Source organism: Populus trichocarpa, chromosome 17 (genome assembly GCF_000002775.5).
Source record: "Populus trichocarpa isolate Nisqually-1 chromosome 17, P.trichocarpa_v4.1, whole genome shotgun sequence".
Taxonomy (NCBI): Eukaryota; Viridiplantae; Streptophyta; class Magnoliopsida; order Malpighiales; family Salicaceae; genus Populus; species Populus trichocarpa.
Genome location: NC_037301.2, coordinates 514,677 through 530,725, shown reverse-complemented (window position 1 = coordinate 530,725; position 16,049 = coordinate 514,677). Strand labels below are relative to the sequence as shown.

Genomic DNA, 16,049 nt, shown 5'->3' with positions numbered 1-16,049 from the left:
TTGTAATCTCATTTAAAAACTGTCTTTTTTGTTATTTTTATAATCAACATTAATTCTTGAAAAATCAGACTGTAAATTTTTTATGGGTCAAGTGGGGTTTCGTTGGCATTATAAAAATATCACAAGACATTGTTTAAAATCTAGACCAGTTCAATAAATTGACCCGGAACTCGACCATCCAACTTGTGGTCTAAATTAGTTTAAATTGAAGGAAAAAATAAAAAAAGTAAAAACCCCAAGTGATTCGGTTAAAAACCAAGATTGATCATGTGACAAGATAAAAACCAAACAACCAACCCGTTGATCTTTTCAAAAGAAAAAATTGTTTTGATTCTTTTAAAAAAATTAATCCGCCCGGTAGATCTTCTCAACCCGGCCTGTGCCTTGCAGTGGTCGGGTTTTAAAACCACTTTTAAGGTTGCAATTAAGCAACTAATTAGTCTAATCTAAATATATCAATAGATACAGTCCCACAAAAGCAACGTAACATTCCTGTCCGTCCACCCACCAGCATAATACGCCTAAGTCTTCGCTCTCTCTATTCTCTGTCTCTGCCTCCTCCTCCCCTTCCTCTTCCTCGTGAACAACTCCAAACCAAAGTGCTCTCCTCTTTCCTTTAGAGTCATTCTTCCCTTCCTTTTCTTCTCCTTTTCACCTTTCAATCTCTCTGTTTCTCAACCTTTCCAATATATATGTGATATATCCATCTTGATGATCATCAATGGGTCAGGATAGAAATGTTGACATTTTTGAAGATGAAGATAAGGAGGCTTTAAAAGGGCTATCTCCTGTCCCTCTGCCGCCGCGAAATATCCACTCTCATAGCCAGCAGCTACGTGCAACCTCTTCAGGACCTACTACTAAAAAACACCATCCAGGTACAAGAAAGCACAGTCTTGATGACATCCCTAAACCTGTGCTTTCTGATCCTTTTTATTATGAATCTTCTTCCGAGGACGATGAATTCTGCCCACGCTCCTCTTCTCCTTCTAACACCACCCGTTCTCGTGGTGGCAGCGGTGAAGATTTCTTCGTTGGTACTGCTGAGGATGATCAACTCATGCAATTCCAACCATTGCCTGAGTTCATTGCAAATGGTGGCGGGACTGGAATCTTTAAGTTTCCAACACGTTCAGCTGTGCACGCTGGCCGACCGCCTTGTCTAGAACTTAGGCCACATCCTTTGAGAGAAACTCAGGTGGGGAAGTTTTTGAGAAACATTGCTTGTACCGATAAGCAGTTGTGGGCTGGTCAGGAGTGTGGGGTAAGGTTTTGGAGTTTTGAGGATGTATATGAGGCTGGAAGTGGATTAGGTGGGAGAGCGAGAAGGGGTGATGAAGATGCTGCACCATTTTTTGAGTCAGGGAATACCTCACCTACAATGTGTTTAATCATTGACAGTGCAAATAGATTGGTTTGGAGCGGGCACAAAGATGGGAAGATTAGGTCCTGGAAAATGGATCAACATTTAGATGATGCTAATTCTCATTTTAAGGAAGGATTATCGTGGCAGGCTCATAAGGGTCCTGTTCTTTCTATAGTTATGAGCTCTTTTGGTAAGCTAGCTTTCATTATATTGCCTTTTTGGAAAATGATAATCACTGTTCTTATTGGGGCAAGGCATGGTATCTGGAATGTGATAAGAAAATGCTAGGGCATAACACCAACTATCTGTAAATTTCACGAGCAAGAAAATCTTTTAACGGTTTAATTTCATAATCGTTGATTAATAATCGTTATTGTCAAAGAACAACTTACCATCTTATCTGTTATACTTGCCCAAAACCTTCGATAAATTTGACATGATCTTGCTTTTCAAGGCTCTAATTTTAAACTTTGTGCTTTGATACATGTAGGTGATCTGTGGTCGGGTGGTGAGAATGGTGTTGTTAGGATTTGGCCATGGGATGCCATTGAGAAATCTCTTTCTCTTTCACCAGAGGAAAAACATATGGCTGCTTTATTGGTGGAGAGGTCTTTCATTGACCTCAGGAGCCAAGTCACTGTAAATGGTGCCTGTAGCATATCTTCTTCAGATATAAAGTGCTTGTTAGCTGACAATGTTAGAGCTAAAATTTGGTGTGCTCAGCCTCTTTCCTTCTCTCTTTGGTATTTTCTTTTCCTCCCTGAAGCTCCTAGAATGTCACTAGTTCTTTAAAAATCTTTCGATAAATGTTTAGTTTTTGGGCATTGTTGGTACCACTAGGCTATGAATTGGCCATAAGTTGCTTCAAGTTACATGTGAAGCTTTATAAGATTTATAATTCTGCAGGGATGCTCGTACAAAGGAGCTTCTGAAGGTATTCAATACTGAGGGTCAAATTGAGAATCGAGCTGACCTGCCATCAGTGCAACAGCAAGACCAGCCAGTAGAAGATGAGATGAAGGTAAAATTTGTAGTCCCATCGAAAAAGGAGAAATCTGGGGGATTTCTGCAACGTTCACGTAATGCTATAATGGGAGCAGCAGATGCTGTTCGCCGAGTTGCAACCAGGGGAGCAGGAGCATTCGCAGATGATGCCAAGAGAACAGAAGCACTAGTGCTGACTATAGATGGAATGATCTGGAGTGGATGTCCTAATGGCCTTCTTGTGCAGTGGGATGGGAGTGGAAATCGTTTACTAGAATTTAATCATCATTCTTCTGCTGTCCAATGTTTTTGCACTTTTGGAACACAGATATATGTTGGCTACGCAAGCGGTGTTATCCAAGTATTGGACCTGGAGGGAAAATTGATTTGTGCATGGGTTGCTTACAGTAATCCTGTGCTAAAACTGGCAGTTGGAAATGGATATGTTTTTAGCTTGGCAAATCATGGTGGCATACGTGGATGGAGCATTGCATCTCCAGGACCTATTGACAGAATAATACGATCAGAAGTAGCATCGAAAGAACTAGAGTATACAAGAAGAAATAGTTTCAGAATTTTAGTTGGTACATGGAATGTCGGTCAAGGAAGAGCATCCCAGGATGCACTTAAAGCATGGTTAGGTTCTACTGCATCAGACGTTGGCATTATTGTTATTGGGTTACAAGAAGTAGAGATGGGTGCAGGTTTTCTTGCAATGTCTGCTGCAAAAGAAACAGTAAGATCTAGTTGATCTGCTTTCATTGCAATGGATGGTCATTTGGTTTCTGTTCTCATTCTCTATCTTTTTTAATAATTAATGTAGTTTCATGACAAGTTGACGCACAAATAATACATATAAGTGCTTGAGTGAATGTTTAGCTGTATAAACACAAATATTGATGCTAGATAAACATCTCTAGAGCTTAGAAAAATCGACACTGTGGATTTGAATATCAAGAATTTCAACTACGTTGAATGCAGGGGGGGGGGGAGTTTTTTTCCTTTTAATGTAGCCTGATAATTAGTTGAAGAGATTTGTTCTATATTGTTCTGCACATTATCTTGTTTGCTGCTTGTTTTGTAGGTAGGACTTGAAGGGAGTGCCATTGGTCAGTGGTGGCTGGACAATATAGGAAAAGCCTTAGATGAAGGAATGGCTTTTGAACGTATGGGTTCCAGGCAGCTTGCAGGCTTGCTCATATCTCTTTGGTAAGTAACTGTGACTATAGTTTGTGTTGCCGATTTAACGTGTTATTTTCACACGAAACCTCCAGTCAGTCTTTTCTCCTTTGAAGAAGCATCTTAATCCTGTCTTCGTGTCCCAAGGGTTCATAAATTTTATAGTTTGTCGCATCTTATATTGTGAGTTCTCAATTAGGGTAAGAAAGAATCTCAGAAAACATGTTGGTGATGTTGATGCTGGGGCAGTTCCATGCGGCTTTGGACGAGCAATTGGCAATAAGGTACGAATGTCTACCTTCATGATGCTTATTTGCACATTACTGGCTATCACCTGTCACTAACAGTCTTTGCTCTATTCAACATTTAAAACCATCTTAATTGCAGTGTGCACATTTTAAAATTGTTGACTAATCTGTCTTTTTTCATAATGTTCTAATATGTCCTTGCAGGGAGGTGTAGGTTTGAGAATTAGAGTTCTCGACAGGATCATGTGCTTTGTTAACTGTCACTTGGCTGCACATTTGGAAGCAGTCAATCGGCGCAATGCTGATTTTGATCATATTTTTCGAAATATGTCCTTTGGTCGGTCATCAAACCCTGCGGCAGCTGGTATGGTGCGATTCCTGTTTTTGTGTTGCGTTCTTGCCTTCTCCACATTTTTATTTTGGCTGCTTTATGTTTCTGGCTTCCCCCTGGTCCTATCTATTGCAGCTGGTGTCTCAACTGCCAGTCACACAATTAAGGGAACAAATGTACGTTCTTATGACCTTTTTATAGTTGCTAGCAGAATCTTTATTGGGTATGACCTATGAGTTACAAGGTAGTGGTGCTTTCACAGGCTGCTAGTGCCAACAATGAAGAGCCAAAGCTTGATTTAGCTGAAGCAGATATGGTGGTATTTCTTGGTGATTTTAATTACAGGCTTTTTGGTATATCATACGATGAAGCAAGGGACCTTGTTTCACAAAGAAGCTTTGACTGGCTTCGAGAAAAGGATCAGCTCAGAGCAGAGATGCAGGCAGGGAAAGTTTTTCAAGGAATGCGTGAGGCACTCATTGTGTTCCCTCCTACTTACAAGTTTGCAAGAAACCAACCAGGTTTAGGAGGTAAAGATTCTGCAGAAATGGTAGAAGTTTTCACATCCCTTTAGTTCAGATGCTTCACATTACTGGAAATGATCTTAGGCTTGTTCAGAAAATCTTAAAAGATTTCCTTGATCGAGTTTGCCTATGAATTGTTATTCCTTTTTGTTAAGCAAAATTTTCTGTTAGTATCATTCAACCTCGACTTTTTACTATGTGCATTATCCACAGGATATGATTCTGGGGAGAAAAAGCGAATTCCAGCATGGTGTGACAGAATAATATACCGTGACAATCGATCAGCTCCAGTGTCCGAATGCAGTTTAGACTGCCCTGTGGTCTCATCAGTTATACAGTAGGTTTCACAATAGGGTGATTTTGATTCTTCCTTTTCCCCTTACAAGCAATCGTCAATTGTTTCTGATATTTGATTTTCATGGCCAAAAGGTATGGAGCTTGCATGGATGTCATAGAGAGTGATCACAAACCTGTCCGCTGCAAGTTTCATGTTCAAGTTGCCCATGTTGATAGATCAGTTAGGAGACAAGAATTTGGATTAGTTGTCAGGTCCAATGAGAAAGTCAGGTCTATTCTTGAGCAATTGCGTTATGTACCAGAAACCACTGTCAGCACCAACATCATCCGCCTTCAAAGCCAGGACACAGTCATCTTGCGAATCACCAACAAAGACGTGAAAGAAAAGGCTATATTCAGAATTGTTTGTGCAGGTGTTTGCACTGTCAACGAGGATGAAGACGAGAGTACTTATCATTCACGGGGTTCTTATGGCTTTCCAAGATGGCTCGAGGTACTTTTCTTATTTTTAAACTGGAAGATTGTAAAATTAACTGCCCTAAACCCAAGCCACACAGCAGTATCAGATCATGCACGACCAGCAAGTTTGCTGGCAAAGTAGCAAGGACATTTCGTCTGGAAAAATATTCTTTAACTTGTTCATGATCAGTTTAGTTTTTTGGAACTTCATTTCCACCTGCTTCACTATAAATCTTGAAGAGTTTGTGTTCATAATATACAATTTGTTTTAGGTTTTATCTCCCTCTTCAGCTTTTATACTGTTGTTTTCAACAATTCTCTCCATATCTGATTTCAAATGAATCTTTTCCTTTCATTCTGAAGTAGCTTCTTTCTTGTGTCTGGATATAGGTCACACCAGCAGCAGGCATAATTAAACAAGATCACTTTGTGGATATCTCAGTACATCATGAAGAGTTCCATTCCTTAGAAGAGCATTTTGATGGAATCCCACAAAACTGGTGGTGCGAAGATACACGAGACAAGGAAGCTATGTTGTCTGTGAATATCCAGGGCAGTAACGCAACAGGAATACAAAGTCACCAAATCATCGTTAGACACTGCTACTCTGCCAAGACAGTGCGTATCGACTCTATATCGAACAATTCTCGGAAAGGCCAAGGAGGCTCTGTTCACCGGTCTGACCTTAGGCAACAAAGTGGTTCCTCTGATGCTGTTGATGATTTCCGAGATTTTTGAAGCTTTAGTGAGGCCTCGTAGAATTGGACAGGAATAGATACATCACCTGGAAGCAGCACCCAGAGAGCTTAATCCGATATCTTTTTATGTAAATACATGGAGAGTGGTCTCCATTTCATCATGTTGAGAACAGGTTCCGTTTGTTTATGGTGATTTGCATATGCTGATGTCAGGTGGAAATTCTTTACCTCATTCATTTTCAAAGAACAGAAAAACACAAGCACTGTAATCGAAGCAAATTGCACTAAATGGTCTTTTCTACGATTGCAGTAAAAATGTTGATATTCAAATGCCAGTTTTCTTCGTGTAAGATTGGAACTATTTTGCATTTTGTTTTCACCTGTTGTAGCATTAACAGGTAGCTGAATTAGAATCATTTCCCTCTCTTGCGTTAATAGTTGGTTTGTAAATCCGGCCATGCCATTGTTGAATCCTTCTAATTTCTGAATTTACTTGACAGACTAAGCACTAGTTTGACATTGTGATAGTTTTTGTGGTTATAGTTGAAAAAAATATGTTTACAAAAAGCTACAAATTATAACATTTTTGTAACCAAAGTTTTAAAAGAGTTTTATGTGAAATTATAAAAATTGTGGTATATGTTAATCAACCTAACATTTTCAAAACAATAGTGGGAGCAAAACACAATTTCAACCATACTATGCCACAGCCAAATGAACCCTAAAAACCTAAGCACAAATTTTTTTTTCCAGCTAACATTAGATTCAAGCAAAACAGGGATGGAAAATTACTTCCATGTGGTAAGCTTTTCTCCATTAATTAGAGGGATCCTGTTATTACTACATTTTATACATAGTATGCATATAATTCAAGCAGACCCTTGTACAGTTTCAGTCATTGACACCTTTGTACCTGCTTTGAGCTTCGATTGAATCTGTAGTGAGTCATCAGGTTCAAATTCATACTAGATTTGAGCTCATCCAATAGGAAACCACAGAGCAACCAGCAGGCGAAGGAAACCAAAACCCTGTCAAGGAAGCTTTCTCAGAAGTTCATGTACAGCCAAAATGAGGAGATCAATGGCTTCCTTCAATTGCTGAACCTGAGTATTCCATTCATCCCCTAGTATTATCAAGTAAATCCACATCTTGGCTCCACTTCTGAAATTAAATGCTATAATCACCAGAGTATGAGCATAGCTATTTCATATATAGAGTGAAAAATAGGTCATAGAATCCCGCTTCACTTCTCCAAATTCTAAATTCTTCAGAGTGCATACATCCTCCTATATTCGCTGTTCAAAATCTCTTGATCTGATTCCACAGACATAGAATAAGAACCAGGCCGAGTTTCCCTCCTTATATTCCTTAACTTTGATTCTTCCATCTGATGTAAAACGACACAGTAGCACATGGAGCCGATCGTAGCGAGCATGATTAAGCCACCAATGACTGTTGCATAGATAGCAAGCCACCTGGAATTCTTACCCACCACCACATAAGTAAGAGAAATAAAGGCTGCTGAAATGAAGAGGCAAGCAAGCCACATGAGTTTGTTAATAACAAACACAAGCTGCTTCTTTGCCTTTTGTTCAATCACAACAATAGATGTTTGCACCACAACGACAGCCAGAGAGATGAATAATGCCAGGCTGTCAAATACAAAGAAGACTAAGAAAGCAGGATTTCTTGCTACATTGGCTTGCCCAATTGCAGCTCCCTCGATCTTCTCCTCAACATACTGGCCAGGGACGGTGAAAATGGCTGCAAAAGCAACTGTTGCAATGAGAACTGCAACAATAGTCGAATTGTTTATAGCATTGTTGAGGCCACTAATGTGGAGCTTCTTCAGCTTCTTGGCGATTTTCTGCACTCTGAAGCCAGTTTGACGGGTCTGTTGGAGCTGGGACTGGACATCATGTTTTATGTCACTGACAGTCTGCTTTAGTTGCTTTGCTGCATTTGGGGGCTTTCCACAGTCTTTGGAATTGTTAGCCCCTGCTTTCTTTAAAATGGAGACAAGCTCTTGAATTCCAAGTTTTTCTGCAATGTCAAGTGGGGTCTCTCCAGCTTTGTTAATGGCATTGATGTTAATACCCTCAACCGATAACAGACAATGCACATTCTGCAATTAAATGAAGAATCTCAATAAAGGTTGCCAAAAAAATATAACTTTTTGACTATTGGGGGGAAAAAAACTAAAAGGGCATGTAAAGAGAAACATGATGTTATCTGGTTACAACATAAGATCTCAATAATGCCATCATAAATAGTTCATTTTGTCACATCATATTTCAGAGATACTCCACCCAAAATTATGTATTATTTCCATTACAAGTCTCTTTTGAGATTACTTTCATCATCAATCGTACAAATTTTCAAAATTTGTACTAGACATTTCTTTCAACAGGGGTATAACATATTACAAGGTATCTCCTTAAAATCTGTTCAATGTATCACACAATAATGCCTGAGGTTTTCACTGAAAGTCTAGATTTCAAAATAGGAAACTGCAAATGATAGCCAACTCCATAAGCTATTGCCAGGCAATCAGTTTTTTTTTTTTTTGACATTATTATGCAAATCATTTCCGACATTGTTTGAGAAATAGGGTTGAATAAAACAAACAGAAGTTACTAATAATGCATTTTTATCATTTCTCAAAGTTGTTTGAATTTAACAGACTGAAGCAATAAGCTTTAGGAAGGGATCGGATTGTTAATAGTAGGTCAATTACTGAGCAACTAGAGTCATAATCGTGACAAATTCTACTGAAGGTTTTTTCATCTTACCTATAGAAAACTTAAGTTGTAAGGATCACCGGAGCTCATATATATATCACTATTGAATGCGTATGATGGAGCATAATTTATCACAGAACATATCCTGCAGTGCTGTAGTCACTAAGACATATAGCTAGCTAAAAAGAAAGGGTGAAAGATAAAGAAATGACGAAGCACCTGAGTACGGCCTTTCATAACTGCAATATGCAATGCCGTGTTTCCCTTATTGTCTTCCACATGCATAACAGTGCGGTCAGGTTTTAGCAATTCTAGCACAATTTCCTCATTTTGCCCTTTCACAGCCATGTGCAGTGCAGTTTGTCCTTTTTTATCCGTTCTAAAACCAGTGCTTGGATCCTTACTTAGGAGGGACCTCACAATTTCCAAGTGCCCCATCCTTGCAGCTGAATGGAGGACAGTCTTACCATTATTCCGGGCAATCTTAACAAGATTTACATCTGTTTCTAAAAGAAGATTGACCACATCAATGTGCCCTTGAGTCGCAGCTGTGTGTAGAGCAGTTGTACAGGATAAATCTGTTGTCATGACCAAGTTGGGGAATACACGCAAAAGTTCTGTCAAGACATCTGCAAGGTTTTAAAAAAATCAGAAGTGACAACCTAAGAGTTTTTCAAGTAGCAGAAAAATTTATCTTGCAACGCAGATCTAAACACAGCCTCTAGTATCAAGACCAGATAGAAAAGGTTTTCAGTGGGTTCATAGCCAAAGTAACAATGCTAGAAATTCTCCGAAAGATTCTAAGCAGAAAGAGCACGATAGAAATGCATGAGCACACTACTATTTAAATACAGAAAACTAAAAATATCTGGAGAAGAGAAGTCCTGAAACTACTTTGAGTTCTAATTTCATGCTCATCACAAAAAGAAGAAGAAGAAAAAGATATATATATGAAAATTTCATGCTCATCACTCGAAAATCTAGAAATTCATGCATGCTTGGGTTCAAACATCCATATTCGAGGCTTTGAACCTCAAACAGGCTAACCAGAATCCTTGTAGCTCATATATATGAAAAACACCTGACGTGTCTCATGAAATTGGGGGATTTTATCATCTTCTAGACAAGATTTGCATAAAAGTTAATTGAGGTCTTTCTTCTCTTATCAGTAGATGAAAAAATTTGATAGCAGGAAAAGAATGAGTAATTCATAGGAAAAATGATACATGGGGATAATGAAGCCATTTTGTCAGCTCAAACGAGTTAATGACCGTAATTCAAAAAACATACTACCAAATAATTTTAATGGAGAACGGAAGTTCAAAAATGCAAAATCAGAATGATTTCTCACCAAGATGACCCTGCTTTGCAGCCACGTGGAATGGATCATACCCATTCCTAGCGGCAACAGATGCAGTCTCCAGGTTCATATATTCCAGCATTTTAGCAACAACCCCAGCATGCCCATTCTCTGCTGCTGCATAAAGGGGAGTTTCTCCGTCTTGATTCTGCGTTGCCAACAGAACCTTCAAGTCATTACCATCAGAATTCTGAAGAATCTCTCTAACTCTACTCAAATTCCCCGTACGTGCTGCCAAATGAATTTGTGAGTCTCCTCGCTTTCCAGGTGAATCTTTAGGCCTTTTCCTCTCACCACCACCAATAAAACTAAGTTGTCTCTCCATCACCACACGAAAGCTCTTCTGTTTCTCCAGAAATCCACGAAAACCCTTCTCTACTCCACGAAAACTGGGGTGTTTTTCCATCACCCCATGAGAAGTTGACCCATTTTCTGTCACACCATGAAAACTCGGGTGTTTTTCCATCACCTTCTGTTTATTTGGTATTCCTTGAAAACTCACTTGCTTTTCATACACTTTCTGTTTGTTTGTTATTCCACGAAAACTCTGCTGCTTTTCCATTGTTCTTCCATTGAAACTGCTTTGTCTCTCCATGGTCACACACAGTAGTATCTCACACTATTATCAATCAATCTCAAAACCAATCCCCTGCTCCTAACTGAAACCTTGATTCCTTGATTTGAAACCCAGAAATTACTTTCTTTTCTCCATGATCATACACAAATCAAAGAAACTACTCTTATAATACTCTAAATCTTGATTCTATGGATTGTAAAGCCAATAACTCATTCTCATTTCACCAGGATCAAACATGAATTTCAAACAAATCTCACTCAATCTTATCCTTAAAAGTCTCTATATGTACTTGAAAACCCAATTTTCAAAACTTACAAGAAACAATCACCAACTTCTTTTAGATGATAAAGTCTTGAACTTTGATAAGCCAAACTGAACAGCACCCATCCACTGTAGATTTCCAAATACACTTTCTTTCTCACTTGTCAAGATGATAATCATTCAAACACAGAACACCCAGAAAGTGAAATGAAATTTGAATACCTGATGTGAGAAAAGAAATCCCGAAAACTGAAACTTTCAACTTCCTCAATATAAAATATGAAAAAACCAGTAAGTGATCTCCAAGAAAGCTCAAAAAATCTAACTTGTTTTGATAACCAGAAACTGAAAGTGACAAAATATCATCAGCAAGAAGCTTTTGTCATGTTTTTTCTTCTCTCCAAGTGAACCACTGAAAAATGCTATCCTTTTGGCTTCAGCGATTTACCAGTTCTGTATTTATACCTGTGACTGTCAAAGAGATCCTTAACTGTATCCGAGAGAGAGAGAGAGAGAGAGAGAGAGATACGCCATAACCACTGTTATTATTTATACTTGTCAACTATATCCTTAGTTGTATTCTACTTTTATTTTACAGGATAAAAAACATGTTAATGTGCATCACCAATCTAGTGTTAGTACAAAAGTACTTATCGATCCATCTATTCACTTCCAATAATTTACCACATTTATTTTCTAAAAAAATGGAGTCATCAATATCAATAAATATTCATTGAACAGCAACATTTTGTGGCCACTCGGACAATTACTCAGCCGCCATTGTTGTCTACTTCATAAACGTACAAAAACTTATAAATGGTGGGGGCACCTTTCGACCCACAATGTGGAGAGAAAAAGAAAAGTAATGAAAACTTTTTTCATAAAAAGTATTACTGGCAAATGGCAAACTGACAAATTGATGAACAAATTAAATTAAATTAAATAAAAAAACCGAAAAGAAAGACAAGAAAATGAAAGTGTGTGATTCTGCACGTTCTTGCCCTATCCTATCTATCCTCTCCACCGACCATTTTAGCTCATGTTTTGTGCCTCACAATTAACCGCCTCTATCTTGTCTTTTAGTAGCGTTGGATTAACGTCATATGCAAATTCTATTTAGAAAAGAAATTGTATTCTCTTAAATTTTATTTTTTTATTAAAAATTATTTTATTATATTTTTATATTGTTTTGATATGCTGATCTCAAAAATAATTTTTTAAAAAAATAAAAAAAATCATTTTAATACATTACTAAATAAAAATTATTTTGAACCGCAACCACTACCACAATTCCAAACAAGTTCTAAATATAAAAAACACACATAAAAAAACAAAATAAATATGAGAAGATAAAGATATAAAAATAAATGTGTTTCTATGATAATTTTAAAATGAATTTCTGTACTTATAAAATAGTAGTTATTGAGAAAATATGTCTTTAGAAATGATATTTATTATTTTTTATTTCTAAAATATCATTGAAAAAAACTTTTAATTCCAAAATTGTTTAAGTAAGATATGTAGAGAGAAAATTGTTATTATCATAATTTTAAAACTCAACCTGAGGATTGATTCGAGACAAAGCTCGGGTCATTGGTCAAGATCTGGGTCAAGAATTGAGTTGACCCGAGTCAATGTAAGAATTAAAGTAATTATTATCATAGTTTTAAAGCCCGATTTGAAGGTTAGCTCAAGGCAAGGCCCGGGTCACGAGTTGAGTTGACCATTGACCTGGGTCAACATATTAATAAAAATGATTATTATCATAGTTTAAAACCGACTCGGGGCTGACCCAGTGTAAGGCCCAATTTACATGTCAGTATGGTCAACCTGGGTTGACCCAAGTCAACATAAAATAAAAGTAATTATTATCATAGTTTTAAAACTTGATTTGGGAGTTAACTTAGGGCAAAACTTAAAACATGGATCGAGAGGGTCAACTCGGGCTGACTTAGGTCAATGTAAGAATAAAATTTGTTGTTATTATAGTTTTAAAATCAGGATTAATGTGACGGGTTGATTTTATAACAAGAGTTATTATAATATTATTAATTTCAACACTCAATATTAACTAAAATAAATAAAATATCTCATTATTTTTTAAAATATGTAAGTCTACCAATAATTAATACATATTAAGGGTAAAATATAATTTTTTATATTATATTTTATCTTGTTTACTTTAACTAAATATGATATAAAAACAATCACTTTATCATATTAAGGTTTAAATTTTAGAATCAATATCGGATTAGTGTAGGGATTTGATGTTAAAGAGAATTTAGTCTCAATTAATACATAAAATATCCAAGAACACCCATTATTTTAAATAAAAAGATTGTGATAAACTAAGTGAATGCTTTTAATTTGTTGTTTTGCAATAACAATACAATCTTTTAACATAGAGTATTGTGATTTTTAACCATGTATTTACTCAACCTTGAATGCATTTTTTTTCCTTCTTATTCTTATCCCATTAATTCATAGTTGAGGATTTCCCACCATTATATTAATTAACTATGTACCTTAATTAATTTCAACAAGAGAATCTCATGTTATAAAACGGCAACAACAATAGACATATGCACATGACTTAAAGGGAATCCATCCACATCCCAGGCACATTTTATATAATAATAATAATAATAATAATAATTTTGAAGAAAAATCAAGAGAATCCAATTGGGGCAAGTGATGAAAGGAGGAGAAATTGGAGTACGTAATGCTAATTACGTAATATAAATTTAGGCAGGTTTGGTGTGTGGGACAGCCAGCAACATTTGGAGGCATGTCCCACTACTGTTAATTTGTCCTTAATACGTGGACTAGTCAAAGCTGGCAAGCTGTCCATATAATTTGACCCTTTTTCAATTTCGAACCAAACCCCATCTCATCTCATCTATAATAGAATGAACACCTTAACTCAAATTAATTAAAATAATTTTAAGTTTAATATTACCTCGTACCAATTTTAATAACAGTACCAAATCTAACTAATTAAAGCTGTTTTTGTTGCGTGCATAGGTTTGGTATAAGGTTTTTCACCTCCCTTTAAGTTCATAAATCTGAGCATTACGATTAATATTAAAAAAATATTATTTTAAATACACTTCGCTAGATTATGCTTTTAAAATCATTTGTGAAAAATATTAATTTCAATTGATATATAATTTGATTTAATTGAAAGCTATAATAAACCCGACCGTCAAGCTAAATCATAAAAAACAATTATAAATATCCTTACAGCCATTTTATAGTTTCTTCAATTTCCTTCCCTTTTCACCGTCGGTTGAATGCCTTTGCATTTTATAGCAAATTTTCTTTTTCCTCTATGCTTTTGGATATATTTTTTATTTGATTAATTTGAATGTTTGGATTAACTTTCACGTATCTTTATTAATTCTATAAATTTTAAAGTTAATGATTATATAAATCTATAATAATCTTGGAGTTTGTGAGACTCGAACTGAAAATTTCTAAAAACTAAATTTAGAATAGTTAAACTACACATTCCATTCGTTTGATATTCTTGAATACTTGCTCATGGTAATTAAGGTGTACCCACTTTATTTTTTAATCTATTTTTCTTTCTGTGGTTTGCAATTAAGATAACAGTATAGTACAAATGATGAAATAGTAATATTCAATATAATACTAAGTGTGCTTAATTACATGTGTCTAAATCTTGTTTAAGAGATGGTGACTTGTGCTGATTAAGACCTTAACTAGAATTTAGTTAGTGGACTCTAATCTTTTTGAAAATGAACCCATTTTTTTGACTGATGTGCCTAGAGGTGCTAAAATAATATATTTCATCTTTGAAATCAAATGATTAACGACAGCCTAACTAGTGCTAATTACCAGCTAATTACGTTCTCCAATTTAATAACGAGTTGAATTATAATATAATAATCGATTGGATGCATTTTAAACTTGCTACCTAAATTTGACCGCAAACACGACCTTTTAATCGCATCATGAGAAAGAACAAGAAAATGTGAAAGAAAATTCGAAAACATTTTCAATTTTTGACTAAAAGTTTGTCATTTTTTGTGGTAAAAGGATGATACTACCCGGCTCTCTCTCTCTCTCATTTAATATTCATCACCATGCATTGTGAGGCCACCAAGAATTATTGAAGCGATTAAACCTGAGAACCCGTTGACTTTTTTTCCCCTTCTTCTGATCTTCTCCATTTCCCCTTTTCAATCTGTTTAAAAGAGAAAGATGCTCAAAGGAAACTTCTATTAACATTTACAGAGATGTTGTCAAACTTAGAGAAGAGAAGAGAAGAGGTAGACGATACAACTATTTTCCCATTTGACCATGACTAGCTAGGCTTAGCTTTCACATGAGTTGAAATTAGGCACTCTCTCATAATACATACATATATATATATATATATATATATATATGGAATTCAAACTTCACCAAATTAAAGCTAGCTACAAGACCCACCACCCCGTGGATTTTAGCTTATATAAATAAATATTATATATTTCATAGAGACTCGATCTTCAATTTGAAAAATCAAAATGTTTCATGAATTACTTTATTAAACTTGGATAGCTTTTGAGTATTGTCTAGCCAACAATGAAAGTAGTAATATATTCTGATATATATCTTTTATTTTAAGAATAAAAAAATTAATTTAAATAATATCCCAAAGATAGTCTTTTATTTTAATCTTTTTAACTAAATTTATCTATGAAACATTCCCCCCTTAGAAAATAAATGGTCAATGAAACATCCCCCCTTAGAAAATAAATGGTAACATCACGACGTTATATGCAATATTGTGATACAAAATTCAACAGCTACGTACAATTGAAGAACAATATTTACTGCCACACTCAATCATGTTAGGTGTGTTTCACTTTCAAGTTTCACCCACTAATCCAAAATAATTAAGATAATAATCAATCCTAATTAATTATTATATACAACTCTATGAATGCTGCATTGCATGTGTGTGTGTGTGTGAGAGAGAGAGAGAGAGAGAGTTAAAGACTCAATGAGTAATT

The 16,049-nt window shown here is 36.0% G+C and overlaps 2 protein-coding genes across 3 annotated transcripts; one reads left to right on the top strand and one right to left on the bottom strand.

The window, feature by feature from the left end:
* The first annotated feature begins 44 nt into the window (after positions 1-44).
* LOC7472520 (type I inositol polyphosphate 5-phosphatase 12) lies at positions 45-6,521 on the top strand. 2 transcript variants are annotated; one of them, XM_024589243.2, is made up of 11 exons: positions 45-1,556; positions 1,857-2,109; positions 2,273-3,086; positions 3,435-3,559; positions 3,729-3,813; positions 3,982-4,141; positions 4,244-4,284; positions 4,371-4,638; positions 4,846-4,969; positions 5,062-5,422; positions 5,779-6,521. In XM_024589243.2, exons 1-11 carry the CDS (start codon positions 722-724, stop codon positions 6,124-6,126), a joined length of 3,414 nt encoding a protein of 1,137 aa, XP_024445011.2. In that variant the 5' UTR covers positions 45-721; the 3' UTR covers positions 6,127-6,521. The 2 variants fall into 2 exon arrangements, with proteins under 2 accessions (XP_024445011.2, XP_002323716.3); XM_002323680.4 differs by having other exon boundaries at positions 3,982-4,284.
* A 346-nt stretch (positions 6,522-6,867) lies between these two features.
* LOC7472521 (ankyrin repeat-containing protein At5g02620) lies at positions 6,868-11,551 on the bottom strand. The gene is made up of 3 exons (XM_002323892.4): positions 10,179-11,551; positions 9,047-9,456; positions 6,868-8,211 (listed from the first exon to the last, which is right to left on the bottom strand). The coding sequence occupies exons 1-3, from the start codon at positions 10,780-10,782 to the stop codon at positions 7,354-7,356; spliced, it is 1,872 nt and encodes a 623-aa protein (XP_002323928.2). The 5' UTR covers positions 10,783-11,551; the 3' UTR covers positions 6,868-7,353.
* Positions 11,552-16,049: the final 4,498 nt, after the last annotated feature.

What these genes read in the sequence shown, in the direction of transcription:
- LOC7472520 (XM_002323680.4), top strand. Translation starts at nt 722, where the DNA reads ATGGGTCAGGATAGAAATGTTGACATTTTTGAAGATGAAGATAAGGAG. An exon ending in CCTCTTTCCTTCTCTCTTTG is followed by an intron (nt 2,110 to 2,272) that starts GTATTTTCTTTT and finishes ATAATTCTGCAG; the next exon opens with GGATGCTCGTACAAAGGAGC. An exon ending in TGTCTGCTGCAAAAGAAACA is followed by an intron (nt 3,087 to 3,434) that starts GTAAGATCTAGT and finishes CTTGTTTTGTAG; the next exon opens with GTAGGACTTGAAGGGAGTGC.
- LOC7472521 (XM_002323892.4), bottom strand. Translation starts at nt 10,782, where the DNA reads ATGGAGAGACAAAGCAGTTTCAATGGAAGAACAATGGAAAAGCAGCAG. An exon ending in TGCAAAGCAGGGTCATCTTG is followed by an intron (nt 9,457 to 10,178) that starts GTGAGAAATCAT and finishes AAAACCTTGCAG; the next exon opens with ATGTCTTGACAGAACTTTTG. An exon ending in TTATGAAAGGCCGTACTCAG is followed by an intron (nt 8,212 to 9,046) that starts GTGCTTCGTCAT and finishes ATTTAATTGCAG; the next exon opens with AATGTGCATTGTCTGTTATC.